Source organism: Lithobates pipiens, unplaced genomic scaffold (assembly GCF_037356315.1).
Source record: "Lithobates pipiens isolate NorthernLeopardFrog02 unplaced genomic scaffold, aLitPip1_a1.2 Scaffold_19, whole genome shotgun sequence".
Classification (NCBI taxonomy): Eukaryota; Metazoa; Chordata; class Amphibia; order Anura; family Ranidae; genus Lithobates; species Lithobates pipiens.
The window spans coordinates 371,200,182-371,218,520 of NW_027507764.1; the positions used below are offsets into that span (position 1 = coordinate 371,200,182).

Below are 18,339 nucleotides of genomic sequence, written 5' to 3' on the forward strand. Positions count from 1 at the left end.
AATTTTAGCAGACACCCTAGGGCAGTGATGGCGAACCTTGGCACCACAGATGTTTTTGAACTACATTTCCCTTGAAGCTCATGCACTCATGCAATGTAGTTTTGAGCATCATGGGAAATGTAGTTCCAAAACATCTGGGGTGCCAAGGTTCGCCATCACTACTCTATGGAATAAAATGTTGCTTGTTGCAACTTTTTATCTCGCACGGTATTTGCGCAACAATTTTTTAAACAGGTTTTTTTTTTTTGGATTTCATGATTTTAAAAAAACAAAACAGTAAAGTTAGCCCAATTTTTTTGTATAATGTGAAAGATGATGTTACACCAAGTAAATAGATACCCAACATGTCTCGCGTTAAAATTGCGCACACTCATGGAATGAAATGCTTTCATTTTTTTTACATCTTACATGTTTAGAGTTACAGAGGAGGTCTAGTGCTAGAATTGTTGCTCGCACTCTAACCCACGCGGTCGATACCTCACATGTGTAGTTTGAACAGCGTCTACAAGTGTGGGCCGCACTTACATGTGCGTTCGCTTCTGAGCACGGAGGTACAAGGGACAGGGACGGTTTAATTTTTTTTTTTACACTTTCTTTTACATTTTTTTTTTTTGATCACTTTTATTCCTATTACAAGGAGTGTAAACATCCCTTAGTAATATGAATTGTTTGTGACAGGTCTTCTTTATGGAGAGATGTGGGGTCAGTAAGACCCCACATCTCTCCTCCAGGCTGGAAAGCATGAGAAAAATCCACGCTCTATGCTTACCAGCCGTGATCGCGGCTTTGTTTACATCCGCGGCCTGGACGTGACGTCATAACATTGCACCGGGGTCTCCGAAGGTCATAGAGATCATTGGTGACCATCTGGTCACCGGAAATCTCTATGGTCGTCATCTGGGCAACTCTTTTTCCGGGTCCGGGATGGCACGGGAGAGCCCGGAGAAGCACCGGATGGCGGCATGTCCCCTCCCATTGCCTGTAAGAATGATCAAGCGGCACAACTGCCGCTATGATCATTCTTATGGTGCACAGAATCGCTGGCTGAAAACAAAGATATCTGAATGATGCCTGTAGCTGCAGGCATCATTCAGATATTCTCACTGAAAGTCAAAGACGTCATAAAGGCACTAATGTTTTGTCGTATTGAAAAAATATACCTCAAAAATGGAGCTGCGCTGGATACATAATCTCAAAGCAACATCCTTGACAGGCCTCAATGAGGCTATTTGCTTCAAGCCCTTTCTGGAAGGTTTCTCCTCAGGGGGCATGGAGAAATAAGCTTGAACATGATGTTTTAAATCTTTGTGGTCCATCATATCTGCTGTATTGTTTATATTGGTCTGTCTTATCCTATTCTATCTGGGTTAAATTATATATGATTAATGAGGATTTTTGAATATCAATATTATTTCATTACTGTTTTGCATATATTCATTGTTTATTCTGGTATACACCTATGTATAAAAATAATCTTTCCTCTAATGTGTTTTGTTTGTTAATCTATATCTGCCCCAATGTCAGTCTTTCATTATGATCAAATTGTTCCTGTGTCTCCTTAGACTTCTGCAAAGTAGTTCATATGTAGTTCTGTTATCTACCACTTGTGGGCTCTTGTTTACCTCCTTTAACCCCCCGTCGTTTTACGACGATACTTTGAAAGAGGATATTGTTGTTATGACAGCAGATAGCTGCCATAACCCCAGTATCCTCCTTTTCATCGGGCAATCCGGTTTAAGATAAAAGAGATCTCTGTGGCAAATTCGCTGAAAGATATCGGCGCCGGGAGAGGGCCCCCACGATCCGGTGCCCTCCGCTGCTTACCAGTGCAGTCAGCAGTGGCGGAGGTGATCATGTCTGTCCCCTAGTTGGGTATGGAGATGAGTGAGGGGATGATGGTCCCCACCCGTCTCCATATCACTGCAGGGTGGAAGGGACATCAAAACGTCACTTCCGCTCATAGCTCTTAAAGGGCCTTTTTTTTTTTTCTTTTTTTTAAATGACAATTTTTTTCTTTTTTTATTATTATTGCATTTTAACGTAAATATGAGATCTGAGGTCTTTTTGACCCCAGATCTCATAGTTAAGGAGTCCTGTCATGTGTTTTTTCCATTACAAGCGATGTTTACATTCCTTGTAATAGGAATAAAAGCGACACATTTTTTTAAAAAAGTGTAAACATGTAAAAACAAAAAAAAGTAAAATATGAAAAAAAAAAAAAAAATTTATAAACATGCCCCGTCCCGACGTGTGTGGAAGTGAACACATACGTCACTCGCACCCGCATATGAAAACAGCGTTCAAACCACATGTGAGGTATCGCCGCGATCTGTAGAGTGAGAGCAATAATTCTAGCCCTCCTCTGTAGCATAAAACATGCAAACTGGAGAATTTTTTAAACGTCGTCTATGGAGATTTTTAAGGGCAAAAGTTTGTCACCATTCTACGAGCGGGCGCAATTTTGAAGCGTGACATGTTGGGTATCAATTTATTCAGCGTAACATTATCTTTCTCAATATAACTGTTGTCATAATTTTTTATTCAAAAAAGTGTATTTGTTCCAATAAAAGCACGCTTGTAAGACCACTGCGCAGATACGGTGTGACAGAAAGTATTGCAATGACCGCCATTTTATTCTCTAGGGTGTTAGGAAAAAAAATGTATAATGTTTGGGGGTTCTAAGTAATTTTCTAGCAAAAAAAAACTGTTTTTAACTTGTAAACAACAAATCTCAGAAAGAGGCTCGGTCCTTAAGTGGTTAATTTCTACTTTGATCAAATGTATTATTTTCTGATTTATGCTTGCCTCCTCTCTGGTGATTAATGCCAGGTCTATTGGCACACTAAGCTGCTCGGATCACACTGAGACCGTAAAAGTCAATTTCTCCGAGTTCATTGACAGACACAGCCCTCCATTATTCGGAACCATAGGGTTATATCGCCCTCTACAGGAGTAGGACATTAGGCAAAAAAAAAAACTTGGCTATGCCTATGGGTGATATACACCCCCCTCTTTGCTATTGGCGTTCAGTTTTTTTTTCTGCCTAGTCAGAGAGGGGGTTGTATATCACCTAGGACTGCCCATAGGCATAGCGAAGTCTTTTTTCTGCCTAGTGTCCTACTCCTGTAGAGGGCGATATAACCCTATGGTTCTGAATAATGGAGCGATGCGTCTGTCAATGAACAAATGAAAAAGTAGGGTTCTGAAGTGATTGGGGGGGGGGGGTGATTGGTGGGCTGTGAGATGGGGGGACTCTCTGATAGGGGAACTCAGATTTTATGGAGGCTCCCAACGTATGAGGAGGGACGAAGGGGGGGCTCTGATGTGAAGGAGAGCTTCTGATTCCAAGTCAAATTTTCATTTTTAGACCTGGGTGCCTCAAGATTGTGTGTACTTTAAGAGGGTGCTTCAACTGCAAAAAAAATTGAGAAACCCCGATATAGAAGATCTGTTTGTCCAAGTGTCACATCAACAAATGTATGTGACTCTCTAGCAGATAATTATATGTTTGAATATCATATGGATATGGAAAATAAAGGATAAATCAGTGTATGTACATTATGTGGCTCTGGCAGGACCATTTATAAGGGTATATAGACACGTAGCGCTATACAGTGTGCAGGGCCCTGCAAAATCCTGCGCCTGGGAGTCACAGGTGTTGTGTACAGCCGCCTGTACAGATTAATGGCAGGATGTGGATACATGCTGGTATGTGCACATGCGAGTGTATACATGCGTACAGGTATGGATGTATGACTCTGGACATAGTCTGCATTCAGGGGTGTACATCCATATCTGTACGCATGTATACCCTCACATGTTCATTTACCAGCATACAGACACATTCTGTCATTGATCTGTACAAGCAGCTATACCTCCCAGGCTTAAACTTCTGCACAGACATGCATGATGTATGGCCCTGCACATCTATGTGAACGAGACCTTTGTGTCCAATGTCCAGAATTAATGTTCTATTGCATTCTACAAAGTAACTGAGTTGTTCAATCTATGGGCTTTTCTCTGGCTGGTTTTGCTGCAGCTAATGCTGGGCTTGAAGCATTCAATTCTACTTCCAGTGCTTGACTGTGTGACCAGCTTTCCCATAGCCAATACTGGACTTGAAGTTCTACCTCCTGGTCTATACATTGGAAAGGACATTTACTGCAGAAAGGTAAGGGTTTGCTTTGTGATCTTAAAAATCACTGAAATTATAGAAAAAAAAATATCAAAAGATTTTGAATGAGAATTTTACACTTAAAAATTGCTTGCATTTACGGTTTATAGTTATATGTTTATACTGTATAGACATATGTTACTCATAGTTATGCAGATATAGATATGTCTACATTATGAGTGTAAATATGAAAAAAATCTTCACGTATACAAGAAATAATAAACATATCATGTTTCAGAAATACATTGTTTTAAAGAAAAGGGATGATGTATCATATTAGGATTGATGAACATTACTATGGTCTGTCTGTTGGGCTTGTAACTTTTGCCCCGATATATGCAGACGATGCAAGGTGTGTTTATCAGCACCTGAAAACAAATGTCTTTATACATTTTTCAGGAAAGTAATATGAATTGCATTTGTACGCCAAAGCCCCCTTAACACCTATTGGCTTAAGGGGCTGAAAAACAATAAAAGGGTGACCTAAATCCACTTTACCTCTAATCCAACAATTTGCTTTGTGATGTTATTCTTTTTTTTTTCACTTGCACAGCGTCTTCCAGGACAGCAACCTTTACTGCTCCCCAACAAATATGACATTGATAGTCTTGATGGGTAACACTAGCATTTATCCTTAGGTTTTGTTCTTAGAGATGCTCAAAAGATATATTTTTTTTCTTTAATTGAACATCTTAATCTTCGTTTTAAGACCAAACAGATCTGTAAAAAGGAAGGCTTCCCGCCTCAAGTTTGGTCAGACACAAAACACATTTCTTTTCCTTCTCATCCAGTTCATCTACATTTGGAGCTGAAGTTAAAAGGCGCACCATTCCTAAGGGATCCGCTGGAAATATTTTTTGGATTCTCTTGGTCTGCCTTGTCGCGTCTGAAAATTGTGTCTTGGTCGCTTTCAAATTCCGATTCTGAAACCATAAGGCTGGAGTTGTGCTCTGTGCTCCTGTGCTTTATACCTGTCCAACAGAAAGAATGGCAGATCAATGAATTAGCACTTTATATTACACAGTTTAGCTGAATCTAATCCTTCTTACCTTAAAAAAGTATGTTCATGCTAACAACCGGTATTGGGAATATTTTATCTGTGCCTTTTAGTATGTGAAGTCTGGTAAAACTGAACTCTGAGCTGTCCCACCTCCCCACACACACTCTCCTATTCCCCATTAACTAATCACTGGCCAAATTTTTTTTTAAAATTCCCCTTTTAGTCACCTAAACCCATGGTCACAAACTCTTGACCTTCTATTGGGTGCCCACACCACTGCTTGCATGACACGGACACTTACTATTGGCTGTAGACGATGATGTCAGCACAGTGGGACTGTTGGGTACATCTGCAGTGATGCATTAACGGTCCACCATACCGGAAAATAGTGCTGGTGAGGGACCCAGGCAAGTATAAAACAGGTTTCATAGATTTGTTTGCCTGTAGGTAAATTTTTTGTTTAAAATCGTTGAAATTGTGTTGGCCAGGATCTATATACTATAGCAAATGAGCCCCTCCACATTGCTAGTGAGGGAAGAGTCCCTAAAGCTCTATGTTTAGATGTGGGATGTTGTTGGAATTGGTGAAAACCTTTTTGCTGTACACCATGTATCCACTGCAGATGGGCGGCCTGGTACTGCATAGTACCAATCAGTGCAGGCAGGTGGTACAGGCGATGTTAAAGAAGAACTGTAGTCTGCTCACATAATTTGTAATATAAACATCTTTGCCATACTGAAGCTTCCCTCTAACCACTTTGCATATTATTTTATATATACTGTGACTCTGTACTTGCCAATTATGCTGCAGAAATCTCCCTCCACTAAATCTGACTGCATCCATTTTAACTGTGGGCAGCTGAAGCTACTGCCTGTTCACTTACTGGATTTACAGAGGCACACCTCCAGCTCTGCAACTTTCATTGGCTCTCTTATGACTCATCCCCCCTCTCTTCCTGGCAAACTCTCAGGACAGTGAGAGAGAGAGCTGTGCATGATGTCATAAGCCTAGGCTTTTTACCAGACAAGAAACAAGAAGTGGGCTGTATAAGGTATTTACTGGCAGAAACAAAAATGTTTTACTATCCAAAGTTAAAACAAGGGCAGAAGATTTAATAGAGGGAAAGTTGAAAAAAATTACTGAAGGTCCACTTTAAGCAATGTTGATAAAAAATTGGTTACCGCAATGTTGATTACTTTTGTGGAAAGTGATCTCACAGTACTCTGCGAGAGTGCTTCCAGCGGCAGTTGTGTGCTGAAGGCACTCAGGGGAACTGCTAGAGGAATCAGAAATGACAGACATGGTGAAAGTCTCTCTGTATGTTGGCATGATGAGGTCCATTCCTGCTGGTGTGGTCCGAGGTGCGGCTGAGCAGTGGTTGGTAAATGGCGCATGTACTGCCCAGTGGTGTCACTAGGGTTGGTGTTACCTGGTGCGGTAATACATGATGTCACCCCCAGCCCTAAACAGGCTAGCGCATTGGTGTGGCTCTCCCCCTTTAACCCACCACAATGGATGGAGCTGGGATGGGATCAGGGGAAGGCATGGGATCAGGGCATGGATTGAGCTGGGATGGGATCAGAGGGGATGGATGGAGCCGGGATGGGATTGGGGGATGGATGGAGCCGGGATGGGATCGGGGGATGGATGGAGCCGGGATGGGATCGGGGGATGGATGGAGCCGGGATGGGATCGGGGGATGGATGGAGCCGGGATGGGATCGGGGATGGATGGAGCCGGGATGGGATCGGGGATGGATGGAGCCGGGATGGGATTGGGGGATGGATGGAGCCGGGATGGGATCGGGGGATGGATGGAGCCGGGATGGGATCGGGGATGGATGGAGCCGGGATGGGATCGGGGATGGATGGAGCCGGGATGGGATTGGGGGATGGATGGAGCCGAGATGGGATCAGGGGAATGGATAGAGCCGAGATGGGATCAGGGGAATGGATGGAGCTGGGATGGGAGCAGGTATGGGATCGAGGGGGGGGGGGGTGGATGGAGCAGGTATGGGATGGAATTCGGGAAATGGATAAAGAGGGTATGGGATCAGGGGTGGGTGGAGATGGATGGTATCGGGGGATGGATGGAGGTGGGATGGGATCAGGGGTGATGGAAGGAGCCAGGATGGGATCAGGGGTGTGGGTGGAGCTGGATGGAAGGAGCCAGGATGGGATCAGAGGTGTGGGTGGAGCCGGATGGGATCGGGGGTTGGTTAGAGGATATGTGCTAGGGGGTGCTTTGGGAGGGGGGCAAACTTCAAATCTGCCCCCTCCTACTTCTAGTGCAAGTCCTATCTAACCCAAGACAAAGAGCAGCCCCTAACATCACTCCCAGAAGCATAATTGTTACCTGCCAATGCCGCCCCCCCAACCATTATGTCCCCCTCCTCTGCAATACTCCTGTTGCATACCTCAGGGCAGGTGCTGTAGTGTAGCGTCCCTCCACCTCCTCGGCTCTTCCTCCCAGCCTGTGTACATGTCACCGTGACACTCTTCTCAATGCAGCGCCGGTGCCAGTCTGAGCCTGGTGTCACCCTCTGGCGCACCCCCTAGCAATGCCACTTGTACTGCCTCACCCACTAGACCTCATGTGAAGGAAAGGCCCGGAACAGATGCCACAGTAGTGGGAATTCTGTCCATTACTCGCAAAGAGGTGCAGTTTGAGGTACCCAGAGACACTCTGACAGGAAATAACAGTGCGGGCAAGTATAACCGGGAAGTGTGTAAAACCATGTTGAATTTTGTCTCACGATGCGCTGGGTTGCTTCCTAATTATGTGGTGTATGAGAAGCACTCTAGAGCACTATCAGGCTACTCAGAGGTATTGGTTGATGTACTAATGGACATAGAAATGGTTGAAGAGATTGGTGTGCAAATATGTGGCGAAAAATGTTCATTGGTAGGACAGTCGCTATTGGAGGCGATGTGAAACTCTGGAAAGGTCCCATGGAGAATAAATGATTGCTTGTAGGTGGTCCCTCCATAGACACTGTCCTAACAAACCAGGGGACAAGAGGCCCTGACGACACTGACAGTATTGAGTTGAGTAATCCAGCGTGGAAAGTTTCTATTGAGGTTAAGCAGATGAATCTTTGTTAATCTCAGATGGTTTGGTTGCCAAGGGTAACCACACAGGAGTTAGTGAACCTGAGAAACAGATAATGTTGGTTAGTGTTGAGTCAGGTAGTGAGAGAGGTCAGTCCCTGACAGGCGTCATAGAAGTGGGTCCCCAACAGTCCCAGGAGAGTAGGTCTGGGGGAGGTAACAAGAAATGAAGGATCCCGAGGCCAGAAGGTAGAAGGGATAGAACCCACGGTTCAGGAAGAAGTGCTTGTGGAAGCACACCCAGAAGATGTGGGTGGCGTGCCCCTTTAGAAAGATGGTTGGACAGGTTAGGACTGCTGCTGATAGTTGGCACAAAGATGGCAAAGGTGAAGTTTTGGTGGAAACATACCCGGAAAAAGGTTTTGGCCTACGCAGCTAATGGCTGGCACAGGGGTGTCCCATCCATAGTGACGGGTTTATGTGTTCCTCCCTCCGGTTTGAAACAAAGGGGGAGGGATATGTAGCATTGGGACCCCGTGCTACTCAGAAGATTGCTGATTTACGCCAGATTTTTGGAGAGGCAGGCATCCTGATTGCACAGCTGTGTGCTGGGCTATTAATTGTGATCTGACTATGACTCAGGGTTCCACCTAACAGACAGGAGCATGGGAGTCAGGTGGACTCCAAACCTTTCCAGGAGTTAGAGCCCTTTCGCACTGCCAGCGTCGGCGGTAATGCACCGCTAGTTTTAGCGGCGCTTTACCGTCATTTTTGCTGCGCTTTTCGGGTGCTTTTAACCCCCACTAGCGGACAAATAAAGGGTTAAAAGTGCCTACAAAGTGCCACTGCTTTGCAGGCGCTTCGGTGGCGCTGCCCATTGATTTCAGTGGACAAGGGCGCTTTAGGAGCAGTGTATACAATGCTCCTAATGCGCCTCGAAGCTGCTTGAAGGACTTTTTCTAACGTCCTGCCAGCACAGAGCCCCAGTGTGAAAGCACTCAGGCTTTTACACTGGGATTGCAGATGAGGCATTTTTCAGGCGCTTTATAAGTGCTATTTTTAGAGCCAAAATGCCTGAAAAATGCCTCCAGTGTGAAAGGGGTCTTAGAGAGGCTGCATGGGGCAGCCAGAGTGTGCATGTCTGCAGGAGGCAGATTTAGTGACAGAGCAGCAAGGAGCTGATCGTGAGTAAGTTATGAGAGAGCTTGTCTCTAAAGAACTCTTTTGGTCTGAGGAACAGACCTAAGGCCTAGGCTGGAGGCCTGAAACATCCGAGTGGCAAGAGCGTAAACTAGGAGGCTGAGGTATTCTGATTGTGCAAGTTGCAGTAATGGTGGAACCCCCTGCGTGGGCTACTGATGTCTTTTGTGAACTTTTCCATTCTTTTTTAAATAAAAGTTGGCTACCCTGCCCTTAAAAATACAGTTTTGGACTGGTGCACCTACCGTTTGAGTCTGATAATCCCGATCTTACAATACATACACACATACATATGTTGTGTCACAATGTTTTATATGTTGTGTTAACACATATATACAATACGGTATGTTATTGTAAAACAAAAGAAAAAAAAACAGTAAGTTGTATTCAGAGTTTCAGTTCCCACTTAGTTTCAGCGCAATGTAGAGGTTGCTGTTAAAAATAATATTATAGAATGTTCAAAAAATAGTGGTGGTGATTTTCAAGTGAAGGAATGAAGGAGGGGCAGAAGAAAGAAGGTAAAAATTATAACTTTGGATTTTAAGACTGTAGTGTTGGGGTTCTATAGTAATGGTAGCCAAAAAAAGATTTCTCATAGTAAGACTGCCCTAAACCGTGATCAAAATGATCATATCATGAAAACACAAATATTGACGTAGGGTACATTCACATCTGCAAATGTACCAGACGCCAATTACATGCGAGAACCCCAGAGGGGGTTCCTGGCAATTAGCTATGGGAGGCAGCACCATTGAAAGCAATAGGAGTTTCCCACAGCTAGTTGTGGCTGCACGTCAGGAGAGTAATCACTTGCATGTGTACCCTTCAATGCATGTCATAAAACTGATTTTTCAGATTTGTTTTTACTTACCATATTTGGGTCTCAGTGCCACTCTTTCTTGATCATCAAAATTATCCAGAATAGTATATTTTGTTTTCTTTCTTATTTTGGTTCTCTTCCGGCTGATGTGAACAGAAAAAATGTTGTATGTCAAAAACGAACGTAACATTGCAGACTCTAAATGTGTTTTTCCTAAAAACTTAGTTCTGCATTAAAATAACATATTCAGTGCAATGACCCTTGGATGTCAGTTGCGTTTATGGAACACTGGATGATACAGTAATTAACGGGAAATAATATGTTTTTGTATCAGTATGTATTTCCTTTAGGTTTATGAATAAAGTTTAGAAATATATAATTTTTTTTAGACCGGTAAATACAAAATATTGCTATGTTTCATATTTACCTTGTGCAGCCATCAGGTAGAGCTTTGGTCTACAGACTCTGTACTTTTATGCCAATATTCGATCCCCTGATTACATCTATTCAGAAAAAAACAGCTGAATGATCAGAAGAGGGGCACTCCTCCTTCCTTCTTTCATGTGCTGTTGCATGGAGTATAAGGCCCGATTCACACCTATGCAGTTTTAGTGCTTTTTGCATTTTGCAGATTTGCACTGCAGTCCATTTAACATGGTTTCCTGTGGAACACGTTCTGCAGTGCAAATCTGCAAAATGCAAGAAGCACTAAAAATGCATAGGTGTGAATCTAGCCTTAAGTTATAGAGAGGCAGGCCAACAGTTTTCGGCTACTGCTGTTTTATTACAATGCTCTGCAATGCGTTGGAAGTACAGTGTGTTGGGAGTCTTTTGTATGAGCTTGCCTAGCCCATAGATCCCTTTGTTGGAAACTAGCCTATCTATTTGATTGTCTTTGTTTTTTCTAAGATTTCTACCTTTTGGTTCGGAAATATATGGTCTCCCTGTTTACATTACTACAGTTACCCTAGCTTTTGTAGTATTATAGTTATTAACTTCCCCAAATGTAACCAAACTTTTCCAGCATAAGCGACTGATGTCTAATAATATTGTGGCAAATACAGTACAGCGAAGTCTAGTCAATCCAGTAATGTTTTTTACCTTTTATAGCAACAGATGCATACCCAGACCATGCCCATAAGAAAGGCAACCAAGGCAAACGTCAGCACAGTAATATAAAGTACACTCCAATCTGCAAAATAAATTAGTACCCAATATTAACAAATCTTGCTTATGGGATACAATTTATTAAAAATGTCAAATGCAGACCTTGCATGCTGGGGATATACCCAGAGCCAGATATGAACAAATTCACTAAAATCTTTCTAAATTAAACACTTTTTTCTGCACGGAAAGCAATGGATGAGAACTAATGCACCTGGGTTCAGTACATGGGTAACAGAAGTGAAGCTTACCATAAAAAAAAAAACTTATATACAAGCACAGAGGATGCCCGTCAAAATATAATACAATTTGGGATAGGTGGCTACAAGCCGCAGAAACCCTTAGTTAGCAAGGCGAACCTTCCTTTTCATATCCAAATACTGCCCTCCCCCAGCATTTTTGCTATTTAATGGAAACTGAGTGATGAGGACACATATGTCAACAATGTACCATGATTACTATTACTAATATCTTTTTTGTTATATGTGTAAATGCGTGTCTCTACATGTATTATAATATATACAAGATGTCTGTTAAGAGATAACCGTTGGTAAGATCGTCAATGCATATTTGACATTTCTTATGCATATAGTCTGTTTGTAAATTGTTATTTTTGTTACAATAAAGATACTGTTCAAAGTAAAAAAAAAATGTCAAATGCAGAAGTGTCTCCATCTCCATGAAAATACATAGAAGGAAAAAAAGGGGAAAAGTAAAAAAATACATAAAGGAAAAAAGGGGAAAAGTCTCCAAAATGAGTCTCTCCAAGTGCTCTTCAATCTCTTTACCAGACATAGGAAATTGCAGAAAATTTGCAACATGCAAATGTGTATGTGAATAAATGCTAATTTTGCCAGAATTTTCATAAATTAGAACACTTGCCTCCCGGGGCCCTTGAGTAGATATATGGGCATTTAGGGTATAAAGTGGGGGAAGGTCTGGTCTGGCTGGTCATACACTGGTAGATTTTTGTATGGAAATTCTCGTCAGTGCATTTAATGACATAATGAATGTCGTTGGATAGTACTTCAAAATTTTTTGCTATTAATATTTGATTTTGGAGTAAATGGACTGCTTTTATTATTAGAAATTCGTTCATTCGAAAAACTTTCTTGGTCACTGCATTCGAAAAGGATTGTCGATTTGAGTCTACTAACAGAAAATTGAACGAATATTCTTTAAATGAAAACTTTCTAATAAAGTTCTACTTGTATGACCAGCTTAAAGGATGAGTGCACCTTTGGGAACATGTGACACGTGAGAAGTTCCGCGTACTAGCAGTCACTTTTTGAAGTCAGCTGGCCATGCAGGGGCTCCACCCACATGGCAGAATCATTCGTTCACACAGCTCTGTGTTTGAATGAACTACAAGCCCTGACATCCTTTGCAGTTGTCAGCTTGTAGTTCTCAATTAACTACCACGGCACTGTGGTAGTTCATTGATACATCCTGTCAGTGTATCTGCTTGCCTGTATGGGATGTACTGCTACACAGATACATAGGATAGATCTGCATGGTACCCGTGATCTGCCGATTGCTGCTGCAATGCTTTACAGGCTCAAAAATATATAAATGAATAAATGCATGTTTTTTTTTTACCTGCAAAAAAAATGTACATTTATTTTGTTATTATTTTTTTTTTATAAAGTGAACTTATCCTTTAAGAGGGTGGGGTTCTGGATTTTATGGAAATCTCAGTCTCTCAAGCATGGGAAATCTTAAGAGGGAGAGACACTGGGGTCGATTTACTAAAATTACAGAATGCTAAATCTGGTGCGACTCTGTGTAGAAGCCAATCAGCTTCCAGGTTTTTCTTTTTCTTTTTTTCATTTTTTTTTGTCAAAGCTTAATTGAACAAGATGAAGTTAGAAGCTGATTGGCTACCATGCACAGCTGCACCAGATCTCTCACTCCCCAGTTTCAGTAAATTACCCCAAAAATTATAATATTGCTACCTCTCATTCTGCAATTTTTTATTTAACTATAAAACACAAGTATATCCAAAATAAACTTTTTCATATAGTGAGGAAGTTTTTAAATGAGGTGTTAAAATCATCAGGAAAACATTTTATGCAATAAAATAGCACAAAACATTCCACTTAAAAACGTAAAACAATTCAATAAACTTTTTTCTCCCTAATGAAGTGTTATTATCACATGTGCCGATTCTTGCAATGTCACTTTAAGACTCCATGCACACTGAAGCTCAAAAAACTTTTTCTGGACGCCAGAAAATGCTGGTTGAAAAACGTGCTTTTAACAGCGTTTTGTACTAGCGTTTATGGGCGTTTTTAATAAAAATACACAGAGGACACTCCAAAAATCCCACAGTGCATTCCAAACTCCCACAATGCATTGAAAAAATAGAACGCCGAATGCTAATTAATGAGTGTTTATGAGCGTTTATCAGCGTTTGTCATTTTTTGCCGGTGAAAAACTGAATTTTGAACGCGAATTTCTGGTGGTCAGAAAAAAGCCCATAAACTCCACTGCTCATTAAAGCTAAAAAACGTCCATGTTTGCATGGACACATAGGCTAACATAGAGTGGAGTTTATGGGCTTTTAAAAAAAAAAAACACCCAAACTCCAATAAACTGCAGTTTATGAGCTCCAGTGTGCATGGAGCCTTAGAAGGCAGCAGAGGATACTGCATTTTGATATATCAGGCCCATTATATGAATCCAGCAATATAATTATAACATCATAAATATATTTAGCAAATAACTTAAAGGTGGAGAAAGCACATACAGAAATCAGTGCAGGTCTTTCAGGCCTATAAAAGACTGAAGATTATGGGAAGTAGACAAAACGGAAAACTGAATATCAAATGCCGCAATTTTCCTTCCTGACAAGCTCCATGTCAGCCTACTACTGGGTATGCCCTGCCCATACCTGCAGGACCCAACTCACAAATTTGACTCCCTCTGCCAGGTGGGTGTTACGTAGCTAGATTTTTTTTGCACCTGGGTGGGAGTTTATGATGACACGGAGCTGGTCAGGAAAAGAAAATTGCAGTAAGCATTTGATATTCAATTTTTTGACAATTCTTGACAGCTCCATGTCAGCCTACCACTGGTAATTACATAGCTAACTAGGGTGGGATGATGGAGAAACAAAACAAGGTTAATTGTGACCTCTGGCTGATTAAATAACCATTTTGTTCAAATTAACAGTTGTCAAAAATCTATGCGATAATGAGAAATAAAGGTGAAGAGGAAAAGAAAACAACACCAGCCTGGAAGAGGGAGTCAAATTTATGAGTTACCATAGGTCCTGAAAGGTCGGGGTATGGGCAGGGCATACCCAATGGTAGGTTGACATGGAGCTGTCAGGAAAGCAAATATTTGAAAGGAATGTACTCACCGCAATTACTTTCCCCATCACTGACATAATGCTCGATGAAATTTTCCATCCAAAAGGGATAACAAAGGCAGGTTTTTGTTATTGGGTCACAGTGTCCATGTCCAGAACATTTCAGAAGGCATACTATTATACAGAGAAAAATTTATATAACTAGTGTGTACTGCAACCTGGAAACAAAGACAAACCTTGTATAGATGTAGATCTAGTTACCATGGTCCTCCTATAGTTCATATTTCCCACACTATTAATCAGTAACATGAGACTTTTAAAAGATCTAAGCACCATCCATGACCTAAGAATATTTTATCCATTCAGCCAGTTATGGTCAGTGCTTCCCCTCCGCAACATACAAGGATATACAATGTAATACTGACATATAATCACACACATAGGTTGGACTTGTGTCTTTTTTTCAACATCACCTACTATGTAACTAAGTAACAATGCAAGGTATAGGTTAATGCATTGCCATGTAGAAAGATCTTTTTATACAAAAGTTCTTTCTTCATTCAGATTGTGCTTCCATGTCCTTCTGCCATCTGTCAGTGGGCAGCTTTTGAAAGCCTGGCAGACAAGTGCAGAGCACATGTTTTATGTGGATCAAGGTTAAAGGCATTGATGAAACATTACTATTTTTTTTAATTGTTTATAGATGATAGATACACAAAGGCAAAATACAAAGTATAGATGATAAGTACAATCATATAGTACACTTACCAGCTGTGTCTACTCTGAGCACTTTGTACAATAGAAAATCCGCCTTTTCTTTCAAAAGCTGGTTTTGAAGCATTCGTTTAACATCTATTGCCTTCCATGTTTTAAGGGGATGTCCACTTTGCACATAGAATAGGATCACAGTGCTGTTTTTTTTTAACAGAATACAGTCAGACATTTAAGATAAGAAGATTCTCATTAATTCAAGGCAATACAACAATTATTGATTCAAGTTGACAAGACATCTGGATTATTTCTACTCAGGGCCACACCTGATAAATTCTAGAAAAAAAGTATGGCACTTCAGAACTTAACATTATAGCAAAAACTGCACGTTACAATTTGCAATCCCAGAAAAAGGGGCTATAAAACATTTCTTGAAATACTAGGTAGCGTTTCAAGAATACCTACATTGAGCATTTGCAAAAGTACTTGTACTCATGCAAATGCTCCGATACCTTCAGACTCGGTTCATGGTGAAATTTCGCTGAGTGGTTCAGGCGATTCCAATGCGAATTGTAGTGTATGAGATTAGAAATCGCATCTGAACAGGACTGAAATCACACAGGACTCTTTTTAAAAATCGCACTGAACAGGCTGTAAAAACTTACGGTACTTTCAAATGAAATCTGTGCTGTTTTCCCTTTAGTTTTCATGCATGTATGGTGTGAATGAGCCATAAAAAAAACTGTCACATGACACTACTTGAGAAAAAGCATTGGTACTTGAACTCAATCACACTGGCTCTTTAAACACATTTATATACATTTAATGGACATCTTCAACTGTATATAAATGCATGTAAAGATTTTTTATTATGCATTCGCCTGTGTTTGAGGAAAAGTCAGTTTTGCTGCATTTAGCGAAAGTAGACTTCTGTGTGTCCAGGATTTGTTAGGGCATTCGTGGCTAAATGCAACTAAAAGCAGATCAATTTAGGAAAAAGTAATCTGGGAATCATAAAAGTTGTTTGCTCTTTCCAAATAGTCTACCCTAGGTTTAGAAAAGCTAAATGCAGGAGTGTCAAGGTTTATGAGGCTTAGGCTTCAAAATGATGTATGGCACCATGACTACTAGGGTTTGACTATAGAACAGCCTTATGAATCACCAGTTTGACATGCCTGATCTAAACTATCATCCAAATGATAAAAACTTTATCTATGCTACATAACAGAAAAAACAAGATCAACAGGGTGAAAAGGTAAAAACAAAAAATAAATAAATGAATATCCAGTAAAACTTTCCGGAAACGTGCTTGTAATCCAAAGCACTCGTATATCAAAGCAAATTTCCCCATAAGAAATAATGGAAACTCGTTCCACAACTATTTATTCCTAAGTCCTTCTAAAAAAAAAAAAAAGATTATCGCAATGTAACTTTGAGGCAACTTCAGGGAATGCCCTGGTGATCTTCCTGTAATGTCGGATCCAAATCACATCAATTAAGATGAGGATCCGACTTGGGAATCATGCACATTGCAGCTCAAAAAAGCTGCTTTTACAGGCATTTGAGCTTTTATTTCAGCTTGAATAAGTTTGTGCTTGAGCTTCAAGTTATTGAGAGCTTTTTTGAGCATAAGCATTTTTTTCCACAAACCCTCCTTAAAGTCACAAGTCGGACAGAAGTCGCCATGAAGTAGTACAAGAAACTTTTCTAAAGTCAAGAAGACTTCAGTAGTGCTAATTAAAACCGCTCTCATTTACTAAAATGGGATGTGCCCCCCTTCTTATTGCAAGACCTCCCTTGTTTATCAAGTTAAAATTTAAAAAAAAAAAGTCTCATCTTGTAAAACACTCACAGACCAAGTTACTTGCAATCCAAGGTTTTACTGGAGTTGCAGGTCTCTGAAGCAAGGTTTTCTGTCCCTGATTACACCTTGCACAAAGATAAGACTAGATAAGAGCAAAAAGAGAAACACAGGGAAGCACACACCTAGCGCATTTAAACCATTAGTATATCAAAGTATTAAATCAACATGTAACCAGAAGTGCCTTGAATGCTTGCTAATGTGGGAAAACTGTTCACATTGTGTCCAGTGATTCTTCAGCATGAAGACTGAAACTCTCACTGCAGGCTGACAGGCTTAAGGGAGGCAGGCAAATCAACTCCACACTGGGCTCAGTTGAAAACCAAAGCCTGGTGTTCCTTGGCTTACACAAGGCACTCCTACGGTCAGATGGGCATGGCTACACATTATGGGGGGCGTGTTCCCCTTAGAGCCGGTTCACTCAGGGGCAACACGACTTCCAGCGTGACTTTTGGAGGCAACTTGGGCACGACTTGAGTATGACTAACAGCACGACTTGGACTGACTTCAACATGACTTGGGGCGACTTGCAACACGACTTGAAGTCGCCCCAGGCCAGGCGACTTTGGCCGTGGCCAATCAGAGAATAATGAGCTCTCAAGGAGGAACTCCACACCAAATTTTTAATAAAAAACTGGCATGGGTTCCCCCTCCGGGAGCATACCAGGCCCTTCGGTCTGGTATGGATTTTAAGGGGAAGCCCCCCCTATGCTGAAAAAACGGTGTGGGGGTCCCCCCGAAATCCATACCAGACCCTTATCCGAGTAATGGCTTGTGCAATGTGCATGGCGACCCCACCCCTTTATGACGTCAAGTCCCAGGGTATGCTGGGACTGTGACGTCATAAAGGGGCGGGGTCACCACGTGACATCACCCGGTGACCACGCCCCATACCTATATAAGTCGTCGCACAAACCATTACAGAGGAAAAGAGTGAATGGTTAGTGGTACGATGTACCCCTTACTCATTCACATAGGGCGGAGGGCCAGGATCTGGGGGCCCCCTTATTAAAAGGGGGCTCCCGGATTCCGATAAGCCCCCCGCC

General features: G+C 41.6%; 1 protein-coding gene across 2 annotated transcripts in view; it reads right to left on the reverse strand.

Moving 5' to 3' along the window:
• Positions 1-4,536: 4,536 nt before the first annotated feature.
• The window catches only part of KIAA0319 (KIAA0319 ortholog), an 81,694-nt gene continuing 67,891 nt past the window's right edge, over positions 4,537-18,339 (reverse strand). For both annotated transcript variants that reach the window (XM_077492283.1, XM_077492284.1), the window contains 5 exons: positions 15,490-15,632; positions 14,773-14,895; positions 11,346-11,436; positions 10,296-10,387; positions 4,537-5,145 (listed from right to left, as the gene is read on the reverse strand). In XM_077492283.1, the coding sequence (XP_077348409.1) occupies positions 4,967-5,145; positions 10,296-10,387; positions 11,346-11,436; positions 14,773-14,895; positions 15,490-15,632 (628 nt within the window). In that variant the 3' untranslated portion in view covers positions 4,537-4,966. The remainder of the gene's footprint in view (positions 5,146-10,295; positions 10,388-11,345; positions 11,437-14,772; positions 14,896-15,489; positions 15,633-18,339) is intronic.